The sequence below is a fragment of the Falco punctatus genome (genome assembly GCF_963210335.1).
Source record: "Falco punctatus genome assembly, chromosome: 1".
Taxonomy (NCBI): Eukaryota; Metazoa; Chordata; class Aves; order Falconiformes; family Falconidae; genus Falco; species Falco punctatus.
The window spans coordinates 5,253,341-5,275,704 of record NC_137580.1 but is presented as its reverse complement, the minus strand read 5'-3'; the positions used below and the strand labels follow the sequence as shown (position 1 = coordinate 5,275,704).

Genomic DNA, 22,364 nt, shown 5'->3' with positions numbered 1-22,364 from the left:
GAAATATAAGCCCTACTTGAGAGAACCCTTTCCCGTTTGTTTTTGACTCTCTTGGGCAGGTTGCCCATAGCCAATTCTCCATCTACACCTATCCACAATGGATAGATGCCAGGGCAGATTCGGGGCTAATATATTTATAGAATTCATGAAAATAAATTGGGTGGACTTACTTGCTTATTATTTCAGGACCATTAATAACAGTAACATGAGCGCCAACCTCATTTGCAATGGCTTTGGCAATCATAGTCTTCCCGGTACCCGGAGGGCCATATAATAGCACTCCTCTAGGAGGAGGGATTCCTTTAAACAAGCACATGCACACAAAGTTATTTGTAATAAATGCTCGAGTGAACAACCTGCACTTGCACATTTCACTGTCCCAGTTATTACCAACTATAACCTGACCTCAGCATTAATTTCTTTAACAGATACATCATTTTGATGAAATTGTAGGCTTTCATTGGGAAGAGCACCCTTCTATGGGACATACAGCTACGTTTTTTTTCTTCTAAAGTCCAAATGATACTGTTTAAAAAGCAACTACTCAAACGGTTCTATTTCTCAGTAGTTCAACATAATAATTCTCCCTATGTGTTGTAGTGTTTGTTTGGGTTTTTTTTTTCCAAAAAATTACTGGACTGAGTATCTAACATGCATGAGCATACTTTATTAAGTTACTCATGATTCTTACAGTGTCATTACTGCAAATTCCCAACATCAGAAAACACCTTCTCCTCAACACTCAAAAAAATTTCAGAAATACTGTGAAGCTTGCTTCAAGAATACTTACAAAAAGATAAAAAATACACATCAAAAGGATAAATTTGCCTCTTTAATGGCAAATGTTAAGAGTTGCAACAGACAGAAAAGAAACATTCAAACACAGAATGTAAGGGACACTAGAAGAACAAGGTACTACTGGATACAGTTAAAACGGTAACATTACGCTCCCAGGTAAAGAGCCCCCAAAAAATTTCAGACCAGCAAAACTAAATTAAATGGGCACAAAGCTGAAAACAGAAGGTGAAAATTAAAAAGCAAGAAGAAGAGACAAATGTTTGACAAAGGATTGACCCTGGTACAAAAGACATTGCTGAAACACAGCTGAAGAAGAAACATCAATTGGGTACTGCAATCAGACAGGGAATGATGCTTGAACGGCAGGTCACATCATGGTGACAGAGAATAACACAACTGGCATGGCACGGGCAGAAGGCCCGAACCTTAGGAACTAATATACTCAAAAAGAAAAAAACTTATCTGCTAACTGACAAGAGGATAGAAATGAAAGTGTCTTTACAGACAGGTTACTTCACAACAGTCCATTAAGGCACGTGCTGCTCCCTCGTGGTGTTTCTGGTACTGGCAAGAAACAGAATTGCTAAAGCGAACGGTCTCATTACAGCTGACAGCCTCTCTCCCTACAAGCAGACAAGGACTCTCAACATTTGGATGGTTACTAAAGGTTTGTAACTGGTGAGTAAACATCTCTCATGTAATTAGTAGACAGTCTGATCAAGCACTTTTGAGACTAAGTATGAAGAATGCTGATGCTGAAGCAAACTTTCTACTAACACAAAACCATGCAGTGATGCTGTGGTTGGAAGTCAGCAAATTGGGCCAGACCACACACCGATGAAGACGCCTCACAACACCCCACCGACACGTGCTGATCACGCCCAAGCAACACACTCCAAAAGAGCCACCACAGTGTCTTACAGCAATTGTCCCAGGGATCACTGAAATCACCTCATCTCTAAAGCATATATGTGGGAAGAGGTAAGGCAGAGAAATAAAAAGCCTCAAAGACATGATATTAAAGAAATATAGGTGAGAGCCCTGTTTCGCAATGATGCACATCTAGACGAGTACAGTGAACAGACATGCCTGCTTTATGTACATATCCATCTGCAATAAATACACAGTCCAGAGTTTCATCTTTGTCACAAAAAACCTCCAAGTTCATATATGTCAGATATAACTTTATATAAGGCAACAGTAATAGTGTTAGGTTTTCCATCCTGTAATTCCATACTAAACACACTGAGCAGTTTGAGTAAACAGCCTCAAAGACTTCCCTAAAATTCTGCCGGAACCCTACAACACATGGGGATAAAAACTGGAAGAATTAATCTGAGTTCTTCTCAACTTAAAAAAAATAATAAAAATTAGTTGGCTCTACTAAAGCAAATTAAAATCTGATGACACAAACATCTGCATCTTTCAAATGCTCAAGTATAGAAGTCTTTCCTATTTGCTCTAAATTCTGTTTATGCATACCTGAATTTTCTTAGAGACACATATTTCTTTCCTACTCAATTCTTTTTCACACAAGCTAATCAAAACATCTTCATAGTATCTGTACAGTGTAATTATAGAACAGTTTTACATTTTTTGGACACACAAGTATACCAGATCAGTGTTACATAAAATTTAGTGCATACTCCTGGAATAACTTGGGTTAAAAAAAAAAAAAAAAGAAAAAAAAAGTCACATTAAAGAAAAAAAACTAATATCAAATTAAGAAAGCCAACTCTTAGGCATCATACCGTAACTCTTGAACAGTTCAGCTTGCTTCAAGGGCAGTTCAACCATTTCTCTAATAGTTTTGAGCTGGCTGCTTAAACCTCCTATCATATCATAAGTGACTCGGGATTCACAATCACCATCTTCTGCTACATTGGTTCTTGTTTCAATAAAATTGATTCTAGTTCTTGAAGAAATGAAATAAAAAGCATCTGTATTGCATACTGCTCCAGTTTTGCCAGTTGGTGGGAGTCCCTCACTGCCTCCTTTCCCAGCCAACTCCAGATCATCAGCAAGGTCTGGAACATCTCCGTTGCTGTAGGTTTTATCTCCCTGACCAGAGTCTTGACCACGGACTGCCACAGCAGAGGTGGGTGTAACTGCTGAACCCGGATCCATCGGTTTCCTTGGTGTGCTCATAGCTGCAACCTCTGGGCTATCGTCAATGTCCATCTTGCCAAGCTGTAAGGACAAATCTAACGTACTTGTCTCCAAACCAGATCTTTCAAGGTCTGGCTCATGCATATCACTGGAAATGGCACTGCTTTGGGCAGTCAGCTCTGCGCCATCAGTTCCTTTCACTTTTGTCACCATGAAGTTACAAAGTTTGCCATAGAAAGTGAAAGCCAAGAGGTTTCCTGGTAAAACTATCTTCCCATCTATGAAAAGATTCAAAAAATAAAAGAAAAAAAGACAAAGAAGACATTTCAATCTACTTTGGCAGCAATAACGTTCAGAAACTCTTGTAACAGAGTAATTCTTTATCAGGAAGTCTAGAGTGTGCTATAAACTAGTTTGGTAATTTCAAGTACTTTAAATGATCCTTTTGTACACGAGCACACTGTACTGGATAAACATTCATCAGCATCACATATTAAACTCATCATCAATTTGAGCATTTTAAACTTCATACAACATACAAAGGAAAATTATGGAATTAGTATTGTAAATAATTTTTATTTCCTGTGTGCCTTACAGGTTCACAATATTTCATGTTTAGCCCACCTTTGAGTCTCGGCCTAAAAAAATTTAAGGTTTTAGCCTTTGCATTGACAGAGAAAGATTAGGAAATCTGATCTGAATGCATCCTACAGGCACAAAACACAAAGGCAAAAATGTAAATAAGATTTATTATTTCCAGCCAAACTCATGAATTTAGAATGCAGTTGATGTTTCCTGCTTCTCAGAATAGCAATATTGTTATTAATTCCTAAACCAAAAGATTCCCTTTGAGTAGAACAATTTGTAATGAATGCTTTGCATAGCACTGCCTTGAATAACTTACCTTACTTTTATTTTCGTTACTTGTACATCTCTATCACCCAATGAAGAATGATTTTGCTTATTTACCACCACCGTTTACAAAAAAAAAAAAAAAATAATAATTCAGACTATGGGATTTCATGTCAATATTGATCCCTTACCTTGTTGTTAACGTGCAGTATTGCACTCTCAAATATATCACAGTATCAGCCAGAAGGCCAGCAATGATTGCTAAACAACAGTAACTTGAACCAGCAATATATATAATGGACAGAAGGAAAGGAATGGAATCATGATTAATGCAAATTAGATATTTATAGCATGGCAAAATTATTTATCCCAAAGAAGACAGATCCCTAAAAGAAGTGTGAGTAGAATAGCATTCTCTATTTTGCCTTAAGCCCTCGATTAAGAATGTAAAATGAAACTGTTTGCTTTGTTATCCAAAAGTTTACAATCTACTACAAAAATTAAACAGTTAAAAGAGAAGCAAAAAAAAACCTTATACCTAGATTTCTCAGTAGGCAGACAGACATTTCCTCAGCATTAACAGTGGCATCTTTGTCCCTGTGATAGGAAGAAAAAAAGTTATTTTTCCAAGCAGTAACTACTTCAAAACCAAAACAGAGTCCACACCACTAAAGGACCAGGATGATGAAAACCACCTGGTTTACAGTATATGATTCATCCCCACAAACAGAAAAGATGGATGAGCACTTTACAGTCTTCAGAGTACTATATCTGAAGATATTAGACACATAGTAACAAAAGCAGTATACATATTCAATTTTGTGTTAGTTTTTCCATACAATATGCTGTAATAAACAATATCATGAGTTATATTTATCATTTCTTAAGATTACAAATGCAGAATGCACGCTTCACATCTCATCAAGCAGAATGGTCATCACTACATTTACCGACAGAAAAAATTACTGACAAGGTAGGTCTCTTTCAGCCCTGCAAGCACACATAAAGCCAACGCCTTAAGCACTTGCAAAAACTGTGCATGTCTTAAAACAATGCACATCTACTATTGAAACAGTACAAGTTTTCTCCATGATATGTTTTCTAGTCTCTTATTTAATTGAGTTTAAGCAACTCGAGAGATAAGCCTTAAGCCACCTTCCTCACCAGCCCTGGCCAGGCCTACAGCCTTTTCTCAAACACCCTCTCATCACTGGAATTTAACACATGACTGAACACATGCGCTCTTGGCTCAAAGCAAATGAAAGGTAAAAGGTGTTTACGTGAATGTCTTCCTCTAGTGTTCATATAAAAACATTTTATATCATATTTACAACTCACTGAGAGCACAGACATCGTTAACTCTCCCTGTTCCTCAGATACACTGCAACGTGTAAGGTTGTGGTGATTCAATCATTTTTCAGTAGTGGCTTATCCATGCAATCTTTTTTCTGTTTTATTTGCTCCTTTGCCTGCTATTAAAGCCCATTAAACCATTTTTTTAAAACTCCTTAGGATTTACCCTCCTCACCCAATCCATATGAGCCTCAGACATTAGCCCTTCTGTTTTCACAGCAAAATAAATGTTTCACTACATCCGTTCTTCAGAAATGTCCACAACTTTTGTAAACACTTATACCTGTATGATTTAAAGCATTACACCAAGAGCTGAACAGCAGCAGCACCAAATGCATTTAAAGCAGATACAACTGCTGCAAATAAAAGTACAATCAACGGGGGGAGCTCTAAACCCAGAAATAAAAATTCATTTCTCAATTGTACTGATTAAGAAAGCAACTTGAGGGAAAAAGGGGCATTATGCTATTATAGAGGAGAACTCTCAAAATACCACAGCCGTATCTGACAAGTAAACACATACTCAATTATGCTGTTGGGGTCCAAGGTTGGGAATTGGTTTTTATAACTGGAAGAAAAAGCTAAATTATGCATGCAAGCAACTCCCCAGAGGTATTAATTTGCAGAAAATTAACTCCACCTGTAAAGTGTCTAGAAACTCGGGTAGCATTTGAATAATGGCGTTTCCACTTATTCTTTTAATAATTTACATTCTTACATGATAGAAAGGCACTCTGGTTTGTAGGAAATTAACAGGCTTAAAACAGACCGATCACAGTTTTCACATTTTCTCTCCTAGAGTCATTCTAGCAAAACAGCCATTTACATGACTTTTTACCTGGTGGTACATATGTGTAACAATCCTGAGAGCCTGACTCAACTGGCTGAGGAGGAAAACTCTGGCTGTGGAACAGTTTCCAAAAAAATTACAGTAATCATGAATATTTCAAAAGTTACATGCAATTCCTCTGACTTCATCCTTAGCTTGTATTTCAGTAAAAGTCACAGCTTTAAAGAAAGAATGCGTTGAGTATTAACAAAGGAAAATATAAATAGATTGGGTTTAATTCTGAATTTAGTGTGGGGTTGGTTTTTAATAAAATCAGTGTTTTCAACTACCTCTATAACCAAATACTATGTAATAATAAAATTTCCTGTAGGATTAAATTAATTACAGAAAGATGTAAAGATATAATTTTTTTCATTTTCTGCTGAGAAGGAAGGCATGGAGGTCAAAGCAAGCTGACGCGCAGCCAGGTAAACCTGTAAAACTGTAATTAAAGCCATACTGGTTATATTACTGACAAAAAGCAAGATTGTCTCACCAACATTTCTGACATTCAGCATGCTGGAAAACAGCATCTCCCCCATAAAACAGACCATGCCAATGCCATGTTTGAAAACAGAGGTTTGGCAGGGAAGTGAATTTAATTTATAGAAATTAAAGTGTTGGGACACTTTCAAAAGTAACTGTAAAATAAATTTATTTAGGAAATAACTATAATCGTATTCTGCATCAACCCAAATGCTGACTCTGTGGAACGTTACAAGAATGACAAATACAGGAAGTCATTTAGCAGATCACTAAACTGCTAATTTCTCAAAGCATTCATGATTTCAAGGCTACTGTGATTTGTACCTTTTGTCCCTTTTTTGGGTGAACTTCAATTAAAAAAACAAAAACATACCTCTGAGAGTTTTAAATCCTAAAAAAATACTCCAACAAATAAAAGCAGAGCACAAACCCACTCACATACAAGTGGTTAAAAAAAAATAAATCACTTCACTCCCTGCAACTTGTCAGCCAGTAGTTCTCTTAACCGCAACAGGACTTTTTTCAACAAGAGCTTTTCAGACGGCAGTTTGCATTATACTTCCTAATGACAGCAGCAGCAACATGGGCTCCTTCCAACTTGACATGAACTGTACACGCTGAGCCTGTCCTCATCCTTTACAAGACATTTAAAATTTTAAACAATCTGCCTCGATCGTGCAGTTATATACCCTTGCTTAATGCAAATGCAATGCGGGTAGCTTGACCTCTGCTTCAGGAGGTACTGAGCTATCATTACTTTTCATCAATTTAGCATAAAACGAAGAGTCTACACTAATAAACTAATAAATAAATAAACTAATGAGCTTAGTCTAATTATATTCTCCACAACAGCACCACTCCTTAGTTGAGATTTTGTGCAACAGCTGAGCCAATCCACTGCCCACAGAGGAGGCACCAGTTAGCAGCAGTTAGCCAACAGTTACTAAACATTTGACTTCGTGTGGGTACTAATTCCATCAAAGCAAGAGAGAAAAATAGCATCTTCCAAGAGGTAAGAGTCTGCAGTGCAAAGCAGACACCTCTCTGCACGGCACGGCACTACATTACAGCAAGTTCCATACCTCAACTTGACATCGACTTCCTCTGCCTGGATGACTGCACCAGTCACAGGCTGCACAGTGACAGCATCACCTGGATTTACTTTCAAGTTCTTCTGCGTGGTTTCACTCAGCCCAACTTTCCCACCTGGAAAGCCTGCAGTGGGCCACGCAGTACAAACCTAGGAAGAGTTTCAAAGCAAACAACTGTCAGTTGAGATTCTCCCCCATCATTTCCAGTACTCCAGTTAAGGTAAGCAATGTTTTATTATGAAAAACATGAGCTGAGGAGGAAGAAGGATTAGGTTAAAACCTGGTGCCACAGAGTAAGACGCAAGTAGCACTGAGTTTTTAAGATATTTTAAGACACTTTTCAAGAAGGAAGAGGTTATATTTTGCCTACAAAGGAGATAAAAAATTCCACCAGGACACAACACATTCTGCAAATGACACAGATGCACACACTGTGCTGACTAGGAAATGCTACAAATCAATGAAGAATAAAGGGCTATACTCTCTTTGCAAGTAGAATATATGCATGCATTTATAATATACCATATATAACATATATATTCACACAGGACTTATAAATTTCTTGGGGGCAAAAGAAAACATCAGCAGCATGTTTTTTTCCCACTACTGAGAATAAAGATGTACCTACAGTGCATAAAACACGGAAAAAGCATATTCACTATCTTTCTCAATGCATGCTCTATTTTGGTCCCCATTTAATGCAACAGGAACACACTGAAAGCAGAAGAAAAGCCCTTGTAGGAACAAGAAAGTCTCACCTCCTGTCGCCCATCAGCAGAGGTGAGCAAGACCGGGCGACCTATGCATATGTTTGCAGACTTCATGCTACTCAGCGACAGCTGGGCGAGGAGTCTTTGTAACATTTTTGGAACTTTGTCATCTCCTAACATTTTCAGGAGAGAAAATACATCGGTTTTTGCTACCTATCAGATGAATTCAGCGTTCCCCAACCCGTGCAAACAACAAAGCCCTCCCAAGCCCTCAGGGGAGGCAGCGCCCAGCCGTGGGGGAGGCGCAGGGACCCTCTGGCGGGAAACCGCGCTGTAGCGGGACAGCGCTTACAACACCCCTGGGCGACGGCTGCTGCTTGCTGGATCTGTAACCCCGTCCCAGCTACCAGCGGGACCCTTCTGCGGCGGTCATCGCTCCGCGGCACCGCAACAAAACGCGAATTTCACGGAGGCTCAGCCGACCTCGCCTGAGAGACACGCCACGCCACACCACCCCCCACCCCGGATCCCCGTCTCCGTGAGGGATGGGGCAGCCCCTCGGGCCCGCTCTGGCGGCCGCGGAGCGCGGAAGGACGGCGTGGAGCGGGAGCCCGGTGTTGCAGGGACCCATTTTTAAACGAGCCGCCCTCAGCCCGCCGGGCCGCAGCAGGCGCCAGCCCGTCCCCGCCGCCCATACCCCCGTACCTGCCTCTACGGCGTCGGCGACGCCCAGCGCCAGAGGCCCGCCCTCGGCAGCGCCGGGAGGGGCAGCCCGTGGGGAGCCGCCGGCGCCCGGGACCGGCCGCCCCTTGCTCTTCCTTCTGGAGGAGGCGGACATGCTGCCGCGCCGGCTGCCGCCGAGCGGTTCCGGGAGCAGAGGCCGGCACCGCCTCGGGGGCGGCCACTTCCCGCCCTGCGCAGCGCTATGGTGAGGCTGTGGCCGGCGCTACGGCGGGCGCGGGGCTGGGGCGCCCTGGCGGGGCTGCGGGCGCGGCCGGACAGGTTCGGGGGGGTGAGCGTGGACTTGGCCGAGCTGCGCCGTCCCCTCCGCCTGGAGCCGGCCGCCTTCGGGCGGTGGCTGCGGGGCAAGTGCCGGGCCGGGCCCCTGGGGCAGCGGGGGGAGGGGGCGGCGGGTCTCCCCTTGGCCGCCAGCGCGCTCCCCTCGGCCGCCTGGCAGCGCTGGGCGGGCGGGCGATGGCCGCCTCCGCACACCACGAAGCCGTGCGGTGGAGGGCGCTGGCAGAGGTGTTGGAAGCGAGCAGAGGTCCATTTCCCTGTGCCTTATGGTAACGCTGCCATAAAAGCCAGCGTTTTATGCACTAACACAGGGACAGGGCTGAGCTGGCAGTGCCTGCACGCATCATGTCGCCACTGATGTGTTTCTCGTTGGGCTCTGTGGTAAATGAGGTGAAAATACAGATTTTCACATGTAAACCCCAGCTGTTGTGCAGGGATAAGGTTTAAAATGAGAAAGAGCAAGGGCAAGGGGGGTCTCTGAGCAGTGGCAGTGGCCTTGCTCTCTCTTACCCTCCTTACCTTGCTCTCTCACAGGCGCGGTGGCCCGGTGGCAGGAGGAAGGCCGTGTCGCCGTCTGGTTGCACGTCCCCATCTTCCAGAGCAGATTTGTGGCGGCCGCCGCTTCGCAAGGCTTTGCCTTCCACCATGCTGAGCAAGGCTCGTCCACCCTGACGCTGTGGCTGGGAGAAGGGCCCAGCAGGCTGCCAGGGTATGCCACCCACCAGCTGGGAGTCGCAGGTTAGTTACAAAAGTGGTCACACCCATGAAAAGCCTTTTAAACGAGCCCTTAGAACTAGGTTCAGTAGGAAATCAGCTGTACCTCTGCACAGCCAGCACGTGGATGCCAGCCACTTACCGTTCCGGTAACTTTACAAAGCGAAGCATGTCATTCGTGACTGTGCCTGTAGCTAAAAACAGGCCCAGAAAGAGGTTTCTCAAAACAATTCCACTTTGAGAAAATTTTCAACAGCTCAGGGAGAAGAAAATGTCCTGAAGCTTTAAAATTTTAACTCACAGTTTTTAAATGCTGTTTTGAGAAACTTGTTGGCTTTCAGCTTTCACCTTGCAGGTGAGAAGAGAGGTAGGATTTCAAGGTTCAAGCAGTTTTTTTAAAAGTGAAGAAGTAACTACAGTCTTCTTAGGGGAAAAAAATCACTTCTCTGCTCCCTCTCCTTACTGTAGGTGCTTATTATATGCATCTGCCTAAGCTATGTTCAAGTTAAGGTCTGTAAATAGGGCAAACTTGACCCAACAGGGATTGTTCAGGAGCTAGCACAACTGTTGGCCTAAATTACAAGAGTCTAAAAGCTCCTCTAAGCTGTGCCTAGAAATCCATAACCCAAACAAGTACATTTTACAAACAGACACCATACTCTTACCCATCTAGACGTCACACAACCATGGTTGGAAAGGAGTTGCTCTAAAAACTGAGGAAATTCCCAAGGAACTTGGTACAACAGTTCCCCTTTTTTTTTCATACAGTGCAGGACAAGGAACTGATGGGAGAAAAATACAGTCAACTTGAGCTCAGTGGCACTAAATTTGAATGGTTTTGTCCCCTCTCGCAGCAGTCTTCCACAGATACGCAATTAGCTGTCTCATCACTCAGTCATCTCCTGTAATCCGGAGGCTGGTTTGGACCCCTAGCATCCTGGTAAAGACTGTGGAACACTCCGCAGTTACAGCAGAGGGACAGCAAATACCTGCCGTTAAAAGCTTGACTCGTTTGTCCTTGGTCTGCAGGGGCTGTATTTGACATTAATTCTTCACCAAGTGGTGTTAAGACCCGTAAATAGCCATTTGAAATATCTAGTTGGGAAGGACTCTGAAAAGCTGCATTATTCTCTGCAGCAGCAGGTCAGGTGAAAGTAAGTTTTGGAGAAACCGCCTCTGATTACCAAACAGGGCTACTACTGTCAGTACTGGGAGTTCTGCGTTACAAAGCCAGCAGAGGGCAGGGTATAAACTGAAGACAAACTTGGATTTTTTGCAATCGACATGTCAGAGCATGTTTTCCTGAGGTATGAAAACCTCACCATTAAAATATGTGGTATTAAACTCGAGTAAGGCAATGCATTCTCCCAGCAAAAGCACCGTGTTGCTCCTTACATTTATAACTTGCATGTTTGGGGAAATATGACTAACTGAAAGGGGAATTTTCTGAAGTAGGTTTTGCATAGCTGAAAGTGCTATTTAAAAGAAAATCATGTGATAGATGTGTCGTGACCCTGATGGTCAGGAAGGACTTAATATAAGAAAAAATGGAACTCTGAGAAGCACTTTCAGTGCATAATTTGCTTTTGTACTTTGAAACAATTTGCACTCTGCTAGTAGGAAAAAACTGTGAGGAAAGAAAAAAGTATCATAAATGCAGGTATATGGATTTCATAATCTACTGCACAGATTTTAAAATTGCACAACATACAATGTATGTATTCTTTGCTATTGCTTTTCAAACCACGTTTCAAAAATATATTTTTATTCATTATTGGGGGTTTCTTTAAAAGAGGTAAAGACTTAAGGAAGACATTTGGGCAGGTGAACAGACAGATTTCTCTGTGTGAAATGATGACTGCAGCGTTTGGGGTTTTTTCCCTCCTCATTCCACTCATTCTCAGCGGATCTGCAACACATCCCAAGAATACACTAAGCATTGTGGATACTACCTGGCATATGTTATTCCATTGTCTTTCTACTTCAGCAGAAACAGCCTGGCTAGTGAAAGGGCTTCCGTCTATTTCAAATTAATTTTATTGAAATATTACATTATTTAAATATGTGCATTTCTATCGCGTGTATGTGCCAAACCCTAGGCATTTTCACTGCTGCCGAGCCTTCATGTCAAAGCTGTAGCCAGTCAGTTAAATACAGAACTTAGTCCCTTGAGCATCCCGAAAAAGAAAAGCAGAGATGTTGCAAGTGATCTGCTGGCCTGCGGGAAGCCAGCACAGCAAGTGGATAGTAGGTAGCAAGCCTGCATTGCCAAGTAGACCAGCAGCTGGTTTTCATCCTGTCTGGAGTTTCTCACACAGCAAAGGCTGCACAGCCAGTGCTAGTGCCGCAGCATCATCCAGCCAAGTGATGACAAAGGTGTGAATAAGCAAGGTCAGGTCATACTTTGCCAGACTAGATCAGAGTCGCCAAGCAGAGAGTAGCAAATGTTACTCATTGGGCTTGGCCATTATTGTTTAGAAATAGTGGAACATGTGATGTGTCTTCCAACTCACTTAACTGCATCCGTTTGTAGGCGGCAGGATGTTCCAAATATGTTAAGGTACAAAAAAGCTAATGGTGTATGTAATGATTAAGATGTTTTTGAAAAGCGTTTCCAAAATTCTCTGCCTCCACAGAGGAAGAGGTCTGTGATCCAGAAAGTGACGTGTTTGTAAATATGCCACATAACAATGGCAAGAGGAAGACAAGATGAGGAAAGAAAGTAAAAGGAGATGAAGAAAAGTAGAAGTAATTCTTTTCTGCCTCACCTACCTTAATCTAGTTGAAACAAAAGTCAAGTTGGAAAGAGAGAAGGGTCTCCACACACAATCATCGGCCTTGGCCAGTCCTGTTACTTAAGGAAAATGTGTAAAATGAGCAGCTGCATAAATGTCAAACTCACAGGAAGACGGTTACATGGTCCAAGGAATCAAAAGTGATTTAAAAGCAGTTTCCAAAGTGTTTGTTACAAAGTAATACCTGTTCCTGTCTGCGGATCTTTACAATGCAAGCAGTCGTGTGCACTCATTACATGAATGACAAGTGCTTTTCAATGCTGAACATCTTTTCACATGTTTACATCAGTCATAAATGAAACCGGTAGAAGATATTTTTTCCTCTCCATAACTTGTTGTCTTGCGTTGTCAAAGGGAATTTTTAAAAAAAATATTTTTCTTACCTATTTCCCAAAAGAGAACATTCAAAATAAAGCAGTGTTCAAATAGTGATTACTTTATTAGGTTACAAGTGTAAACCTTTCCAGCAAGTCATCCCGGCATGGGATGATTTAAAGCTCCAGGTACCACCACATTTGTAGCAAGAGGGAGAGTTTTTAAAACCACAGTTCAGCAGCCAACCTTTGCAACCAAGTGAGGTTCAGCAGAGGGACTCCTGAGTTACACTTGAGAAAATGAGACCAGACAGCAAATCCCATTAGTGTTTTTCCTTTCTTCTTGTTTTGGACTTGGGTATCATCTAGTAGAGATTCTGGACATCTCACAGAGAATTTCACTGCCAAAAATTACATTCACAGGCATCTTTTTCTGTGGAACAGAGGAGAGAGAAAAACTTTCTTGCTGTTTGATTCAAACTGCAGTTTCCTGTCTTAAGCAGTCGTCCTTGCTCTCAGCAAACCACTTGGCCAAAGAATGGCTTTTGTAGAAAATAAGCCCTGTAATCACAGCATGCATCAAAGTTGCCCCTGTTTTTATTTTGTTCCCTCTTTTAATCAGTACAGTACTTGAACGTGGACACTACTAAATATTTACAGGAGGAATGAAATCATAAAGTCACAAGCCACAGGCAGGCAGATATGTGACTACCCTCTTAAAGCACGTCCTTTGACATATCTTGAAGGAAGATTGGTATTTCATCTTTTAAATATTCCTCCTACACATAAGTCTGCCATGTATTATTAAAATACAGAGGATATTTTGAGCTGGACACTCATTCCTTAATAATTCCCTTCTGTGGAAATACTTCCCTGTAGCATTTTAAATGCATTTATCATCACAATTCTGTCCATATACTCTTCCTCCTGCTGTAAAATGACATCACTTTTTTAATCATTAACTACTAATTTGAAACCCATGCATGACAGATGTGGAAAAGAGCCTGGTAAGCTACACCACAGTACTCATTCTGCTCACCACAGTGCACTTTAAAATCTGAGAAAAATCCTTGTTTTAAAGGGAAGACATTTTTTAAATATGACTAGTGAGCGTGACATGATGATGAAACATGAAAGCACTTGGATTTTATAAAGTAGGAAAACATGTAATCTATGGGAGAAAGTCATGGACACAAGGAAAAGCTGAACTTTTCAGTCATATGTCCTGGTTTATTTTTTTAATCAAGTAAAAGTGTCACTTTTTGGAAGCAATGCTGTTTGATTAACAATTTGACTCAGTCTACTGTGCAGTACCTGTCATGAGCACTTAGCTGGGTACTACAGTGACTGACTAGTCAGTCAGCCCGTTGAACATGATCAGTACAGTGAGCCCACTAGTACTACGCTTTGTGTGTTATTAACCAGAAAATGCTCACATCTTCACTACAGCAGGCAGTTTTGTCAGTTTCACTGAAGTTCTTACCCATTGTGGCTATTCAGCCAGAGCCACTGGAAAAACTTCTGTTATTTGAGCAAGCTTAGACGCACGTCTCTGCTGAAGCAAGCAGCCTTGCTAGATTATGTGGATGATGTCTTGATCTTGCATTCTTTAGTTCTGATAATATTAACACAAGTGAATTATTCTTTACATTTCTTGCCTAATCTGGAACTTTAAATGTGGAAAGTATTTATCTTGATACTGCTAGCTTTGAATTTTTATACAGGATACTTAACCACTTTTCATATTTTATTGTGTATCAGGTTTCCACCAACAAACCACTTTCTGCAATTCATCCCTACAAATCTTACTAACTGTAAACTGAGTGTCATTAGGGGTTTGTTCTGCTTTATCAAAACATGTTAAATTATGGTTGTTAAGACTGAACATAGTTCTCTTAACACTTCATCTTTTTCAATATTATCTGTCTACTAGGTGCTGTTCTAGATGAAAGCACTGGAAAGGTGTTGGTTGTACAAGACAGAAATAGGGTAAGTTTGTTACAGAATTATAAAATAGAGAAGTTCATTTAGGTAAGCTTACTCTAGTATAAAACAAAGGTATTTTCACAGTCTAAAACTGCGACAAGTTAAAAGTTACTTCCTTTTACAAGTGTCTTGGAATACGTCTATCAACAGATTGAAATAAGACTTTGAAAATCAACAACTTTGTTGGTAATTATAACTGATGATTGAATCAGCAGAATTAAGTATTCTTTCTGCTTTGAGCTTTCTGTTTCCTCCTGTAACTGACGGAAGAGACCCTGATCTTGTATTTGGATCCATGCAGACCTCTGTCTCAAAGCAGATTTTGGGAGAAGGATTCTGAATTTGTTTGGTTTGAAAATTCCAGGCATATCTGTGGCTTTAAATAAGCAGTAACATGGTTGGCCATGACCTGGAGACCACCTTAGTACAGCAGGTGTAAAGATCATTAATTTCTCACAAACGGAAGTGCTTGACCTCACTACTGAAAATGCCAAACCAGAGAGTATTAGTGTGGTGGTGGTGGGTGGTGTGATGTGGCTTGAGGTAACCAAGCATCCATCACTGGTAATGGCTTAGCCTCTGTGTTAGCCTCTATCAGGCTAACCTACGTTTTAATACAGCAAGCACAGAAAGCTCAATAGCTCAGTAGTTGGCTGTGCTACTCCATTTAAAGTATACTTAGATTCCATTATGCTTTCATTTGTAAATTACAGGAAAATGTCTCTGATACAGTGAGATTAACTGCAATTTTAACGTGGAAACAATCAAATCTTATATACATAGACTGAAATATACTTGGATGCATAATTTTCATTTTATATAGTAAAAAACTAGATCAAAATCTCCCTTGGTGCATTTTTCTGTCTTTCCTGAAACAGTTACTAAGACATTCCTTCTCAGGACCCAAAACGTCAGTTCACTGGCAACTACAACACAGCTAGTGAACGGCAATGAAAGGATGTCTTCATTGGCAGGTTCAATCATATAACATGTTGAATTTGTAACACAAGAGTGCAGAGGAAGAGAAACACCCTTTTCTTGTTTCCTGTAAACTATTGATCTTATAATTTTACTTTCCATAAAGTAAAATTTCCACAACTTCTCTATAGCAGGACCCTCAGGCTTACATTCAGTTAATTACCAATTAAAGCATAAATCCAGCAGGTAGGCTGTAAGCTCCCCAGGTGGTTCCAGTTCTAGAGAGTCTCCAGGAACAGAACAGCAAATTGTACACTGCAAAAATGCTACATTTATTTTTCCTTTCATGTGCACAAAAATTATAAAGCTGCATGCTTACCTTTTAGTATCTTAAACAGTTCTCAGACTAAAAATGGCAACTGCATGTTATGCATATTCAGAAGGAAATAGTAGTTTCCTAAGCCCAGGAGGCTTAAGGTTTAACTTCCTCACACTGTGGTTTTGTTAAAGCTCACTCACCACCATTTTAACTGCAGACAGCTCTATCCAGTTTTACAATGACACATCAGATGCTCTAATTCAGGTTCTAGGTCCAACTGCATACTCACCAGGTGTTACCTCCTCAGCCTCTGGCCCCAAAAAGGAAGAGGACCAGCCTGGCACCACTCTTCCCTCCAGCTCGTTCTGAGAAGTGGGACGGGTATATTCCAGGTCAACTATTTCAACTTACTTTTCCAGAACAAAGCTGACAGCGCAGTGAGTGAGGAATGAGAAAGAAAAAAGTGATTGTTTCCAACTCACCTCTTTATACCTCTCTTTCATTGGCTAGATAAAATTAAGTATACATTTCTTGTGCAGTAAGCACATAAAATATCTCTAGTGCAAGCAAATCAGCTCAGAGAGTTGTTTCCCACTGTCAGTTTCACCACTCCTCTTCCCTTCCCCTTCCCCACAAAATGAACAGTTTCCCCAGAATGGTGACTTTTAATACAAAAGCGTAAACAAAAATATTTAAGCAGCTAGTGGAATTTTAAGAGCAGTTTGGGTTTAATCATGAAAGGACAATTCCACAGCACACAAAAATTTCCAGGAACTGAAAGCAAATCTGAAAGCCAATAAACAAATGTATGTATTTTCCATCTGTGCTATTTTTAATCTATTACTTTAAACTCTGATCCAAGCCCTTTAAGACTGCCCAGAAAAAAAAAAACCCAACACATTTCCAACTAGTCAGTGGGGTTTCCAATCACTGGAAAGCACACAACTTCCCTCTCTGCTGGACGTACAAGAAAAGCTACCTTTTTTTTCCTGACAATGTACCTTTTTACTGCATTAATTTCTAGTTGAAGGTTAGCTTCTCCATACATAAACTTTCAATACTGGAAGAAATAAAAATAGTTACACATAGACATAACAGTAAAGCCTACAATCCTTGTGCATTTGCAAGGTATGTAGGAACTCCTTTACCAATATCAGTAACAGCACCAAGTCTGCACCTCACATTCTCTTTTTAGTACTGAACTTTATTGCAATTCAATAAACGCTTCTATATATAAATCACACACAAAGCCTCAGGTTTTGTATTCCATGAAAACAAATGACAAGTCACACTAAATGGTTATTACAGACACACAAGGTCATCGTAAAGCCAGTGCAGTATTGAACAGTACTACAATGATAATACCGGTTTGTAAGATTAAATATATAGACATTTTTTAAAAGCCAAAACCATGGAAGTGAAATACATTAGTGATTAAATATAAGGTTATATTGTCAATAGCAGCTTTTTTTAATATTCAACTACTCTAATTATCTAGCAGCAACATTGTCCAATGACTGATAGACAGTTTGTGTTTTCAATCAGTAGATGTTTGTTCTGATAATTCATACAGACTGTAGATACCTCTGATCATCACATTAGCAAGAACAAAGCAGTTCCTACTTAAAACCTTACTGATGTTCGTAAAAGTAATTGCAACACTACAACTTCAATGCAAAAAAAAAAAAGTCACATGTTAATTGTCTCCTTCATATTAAAAAGTACAGCACAGGCTGCATACTTCATTAATATTTTTTTCCTCCAATACAGACTATCAATGCATGGAAATTTCCAGGAGGTCTGTCTAATCCAGGCGAAGACATTGGTAAGTCCTAGGATAATGGGTCAGACGTCAACAGAATTATAAAGACATTAACAGCACTGAAATACATCGTGACCCACAGCACTCCTATGACTAATCGCTTCTTCGAATTAATGGTGAATAGATGAAGTGACGTGATCCTATGACCTTAATGGTAATGGGGTAACACTATGTTCAGGGCATAGAAGTTTTTTATTTGTAACATTTACCCTTTTCCACAATTTCTCTGAAGTGAGTGCTTGACGCCAGCTTATTTTTTGTACAATTGTTGGATATGCTGTAATATGAGCCAGAAGTGCAGGGGATTAAGGTAATTGGTATATAACCCAAATAAAACTGCAAGTGAGCTCTCAGCTCACAATGGAATCCAAGGCAGTGAGCTCAATGATGGACTGAGCAAAAGTTTCCAACTCTCCATTTTTATATCTAAAACAGAACTAAATGCTTCCTTCTACCCTTATTCATTTGATTTGTTTAGACTAAGAGCTCGTTGACACAGGATCAGTGTGAAGGGCAGTGCCTCAGTCTTACGGGCACCTACTTTGAACTAGAGACCCAAGGTACTCGTTTTAAAAAGCCATGCTGCTTTGAGGAAACCTATTGTTTCCACCCAGCATAGCACAGGTGATGATGAACACTTGTGCAGTTAGGTTCAGAGCTGGATGAACAAGGTGTTTATGAAGAGACAGAAAATTAGGCTTTTTCCCCTTGTACCACAACCCTTAAAATTATATGATCCATAAACTGGGTAATTATTAGGTATCATTAGGTATTATTTTTAAAATATAGGCCTTATTTTCAAAAGTTACATTTGCTCACATTAATTTAGCCCCACATCAGTATTCAAATCTGAGTATACTGTTCCAGTAACTCAAAAACGCAGAACTCAAAACTGTCACTCGGAACAATACAACAGCTCTGGCAAATTTGGCATCAAGCCCAGGTTTACTGACCAATTCATACCTTAGAAATATCTACTGGTTTAGCAGACTTCCTACAACAATGTGTGGGGAGGTCTTGTACTCCAGTTCATTATTTCAATATGCGGAGAAAGCTTCTGCTTTGCAGGATGTGGCCAAGGTGTATTTTTCATAACTCATGACTCACGCTTTAAGTCTTTTTGTCAGACGGGGTGATAGAAGTCAAAATTACTTGCCTGACAGTGTAAATCTATTTAACATAGTGAAATGGATTCACGTTTTCAGAAGAAACCTAAATGCCATGTCTGTTGTCTAGCCAGGCTCCATTTCACTTCTTGTGACAGAGAGCAGCTGTAGGCCAGGGGATACCAGAGGGATTTTTGTACTGAGGAAAAAGAATCAGCAGCACTGGCAACAGCTTCCCCAGAGGAACACTCTTAGTAAGCCAGTGGCCATCCCTTAAGCAACAGGTGAGATTATGGCTGGAACTTGGATGTAGGTACTGAGAAACACCTGGGAGGAAACAAATCTCTTACAGCTCCCCTCCTGCTACTACTAAACTATATAATAATAAAAGTTACAATTCTCTGCATCACATCTTAATATTACAAGAAGATATAAATTAGTGAAGCATAATATATAATAGAGCTTAATTTTCCTTTCCTAATCCTTACATCAAACCTTATAAACTCACAGTCATTCAAGAGACTAAATTTCAAATTAAAATTAAAGTCACAATTACAATGCTTGAAGATCCTGTGATTATATGACGTGACAGAATATATGGCTGCCTACTTTAATGAGTACAAACTGACTCACACAAGTAATTTGAAGTTTCATAATGCAGATTAAGCAAAGTGCACACTTTTTTGTATTTGAATATTTCTGAAACTCAAGCCCTAGTGTTTCTTCTAGTTTAACGGTCATTATATGTTTATATGTATTTATACATAAACACACATTTAAATAAAGGGGAAACAGAAAAAGGCACTTCATCTAAAAGCAAAGTTCAAAGCTTAAATTAAATTCTTAATTATTTCCCTTTCCTTAAACATAGGCTGCCTCAGCATTCCTTGTGATCTCAGTTTACCTTCTTTGACCACTTTTGTGTAACACAGCCCCTTGCCTATTACTACAACCACTTGCTACAGGGAGTTTGCTTCACAACCACTATTTTAAATCAGAGGACCACAGAGGCCTTCCTGGGAAATAAATGCAATCTCTCCGAGGGTCAGTAATGGTAAAGGAGTATCTTTCCCCATATGCAGTAGCCTTTTAACTAATTAATACTGTAATAAACTCACAAACATAAATGTTCTGCAGGCACCACGTATTAATGGGTCTCCAAACCCACTACACAGCTAATTCCATTGCAGGATGGAAGTTGAGCCAAGGCAGAATCAGGGCTATTAACACAGCTGTTTGGCCTCTGCTGGATAAATCATTTTGTTTATATGTTGCTAGCCATTGTGTGTCCAAATTATTTACAATACTTGGAACTACCCCTAAAACGTCTGGGTTTTTTCACCTCTGACGTGTCAAGATGCAAGCTTCCCTAAGAATGCAAATCTCTACAAGTTTTTTTAAAACGTATTTTGCTTTTGGAAGTAAGCCAATACACTCATTTCTTACTGAAAATGAACGAACAGAAGCAGGTAACATTGCAAAACAGCTCTATGCGTTTACCACAAGACACAACTATGAGTTTACACAGATTTGGAAAAAGCTAGTATTTTACATACCAGTAGCTACCCCAGGCAAACAGGATTTGACTTGACTACAATGAAACTGCAGACTTTGGGGAAATAAGTGGAGTATCAAAAATCTCATTTGGGCTCTTCAATTTAAGTTATTATTCAAGAGAAAAATCTTCTGTTTTGAAGAATAATGGATAGATGGGTAATTCTCCGGCTGTAAATGCAGTACACAGACCCTCTAGACCCTTGTAGTTAACGGCTGCTTTTTTGCTTTGAGGAATGTTAACCCCTGCATCACTTTGGTTGACATACACAAAATGTACACGTGCAGCACAGATGCAGCATGTCTTCTGCAAGAAAGGGCTATGTGCTATACTGGTATTATGGCATATGTGAAATATCATTAGACATTTAAGATGCATCTTGAAAAGGACTTAGCGCCAACTTTCACTTTCTTCAAACAACAGTTGTACCCATTTTGTTACACCTTGTGTCAAAGTGCGATAAAACGGATTTGATCAAGTGATCTGACACACGCACAGGTGTTTAGCTGCACAGGGTCTGAATCTGAAACTAGACAGAGGCCAGGAAAGAGACGATTCAAAGGACTGAAAAGAGGGTGCAGTGCTACCTTGGATTAAGAGATCAGTGGAGCCAGCAACTGCCAGAACATCCATTTCAAAACCACACCCCATACAGTATTATTGCAAGTTTCTTACTTTCATCATTTCGTAAGGGCATACACAAGAAAGGCATGTAGCAATAGTTTTGTTTGGGGACCAGAAAATTAGCTTATGCTTATGTTCAAGCAAACAGGCTTACACTTTGAAAAGCTTACAAAGCAGAACAGAACGCTTTGAGTTTGAGATTTTCTATGATCAAAAGGTTTAAAGAGTGCTAAGCTGTTCTCAGATGTATTGTAAGGAGTGCTGTTTTCACCTAGGAGACACAGCAGTTCGAGAGGTTTTTGAAGAGACTGGCATCAAGTCAGAGTTCAAGTCCATCCTAAGCATAAGACAGCAACACAAACACCCCGGAGCCTTTGGGAAGTCGGATATGTACATCATCTGTCGCCTGCAGCCCTCCTCCTTCAGCATCAGCTTCTGCCAGCAGGAATGCCTGAGGTGTGAGTGGATGGACCTCGGTGAGCTTGTGAGGACGAAACACACAACTCCCATCACCAGCAACGTAGCTAAACTCTTACTTTACGGATACCGAGAAGGGTTTGATAAGATTGACATAACCATGAAAGAGTTCCCAGCTATCTACACAGGCATGTTCTACAAACTATACCACAGGGAGCTGCCTGAGTCCTATAGAAACATTACATGATAGCAATATGTTTCACATTTCATTATGTTAATAATTTAGAATTACTACTGTAGTGTTACATAGACCATATTAAAGTTGTTCATGTTCTCTTTAGGTAATTATTATAAAGTAATTATTTATTCCCTAATAAGCTACAGAAATATAAATAATTTCTAAAGGTAAATATTGCTGTAAGTGTGCATCAGATTTGTTTTCCTTTACTCTGTAAATCAAACATAATGTAAATAAAATAGCTCTACATAGATACCTAGTAGAAAACAGAAGTGTTATTGATCCTGAAAAGGTCTCAACATTGCAAGTAA

General features: G+C 40.3%; 2 protein-coding genes across 6 annotated transcripts in view; one reads left to right on the top strand and one right to left on the bottom strand.

The window, feature by feature from the left end:
• Positions 1–9,066, bottom strand: part of AFG2A (AFG2 AAA ATPase homolog A) — a gene marked incomplete at its 5' end in the record, with an annotated part of 202,146 nt that extends 193,080 nt beyond the window's left edge. For 2 of the 4 annotated variants that reach the window (XR_013925750.1, XM_080373773.1), the window contains 6 exons: positions 171–300; positions 2,550–3,185; positions 4,298–4,356; positions 7,510–7,667; positions 8,277–8,401; positions 8,934–9,066. Coding sequence is in view for 3 of the 4 variants with exons in the window: in XM_080373773.1 (XP_080229899.1) it covers positions 171–300; positions 2,550–3,185; positions 4,298–4,356; positions 7,510–7,667; positions 8,277–8,401; positions 8,934–9,066 (1,241 nt within the window). Of the gene's footprint in view, positions 1–170; positions 301–2,549; positions 3,186–4,297; positions 4,357–7,509; positions 7,668–8,276; positions 8,402–8,711; positions 8,875–8,933 lie in introns of those variants that run through there. The other 2 variants (XM_080373771.1, XM_080373772.1) reach the window with 1 other exon arrangement.
• A 76-nt stretch (positions 9,067–9,142) lies between these two features.
• NUDT6 (nudix hydrolase 6) lies at positions 9,143–22,306 on the top strand (the record flags this gene model as incomplete). 2 transcript variants are annotated; one of them, XM_080373809.1, is made up of 5 exons in its annotated part: positions 9,154–9,313; positions 9,780–9,983; positions 15,002–15,057; positions 18,062–18,116; positions 21,674–22,306. In XM_080373809.1, the coding sequence occupies 5 exons, from the start codon at positions 9,154–9,156 to the stop codon at positions 22,060–22,062; spliced, it is 864 nt and encodes a 287-aa protein (XP_080229935.1). In that variant the 3' UTR covers positions 22,063–22,306. The 2 variants fall into 2 exon arrangements, with proteins under 2 accessions (XP_080229936.1, XP_080229935.1); XM_080373810.1 differs by lacking the exon at positions 15,002–15,057 and having other exon boundaries at positions 9,143–9,230.
• Between the last annotated feature and the right edge of the window lie 58 nt (positions 22,307–22,364).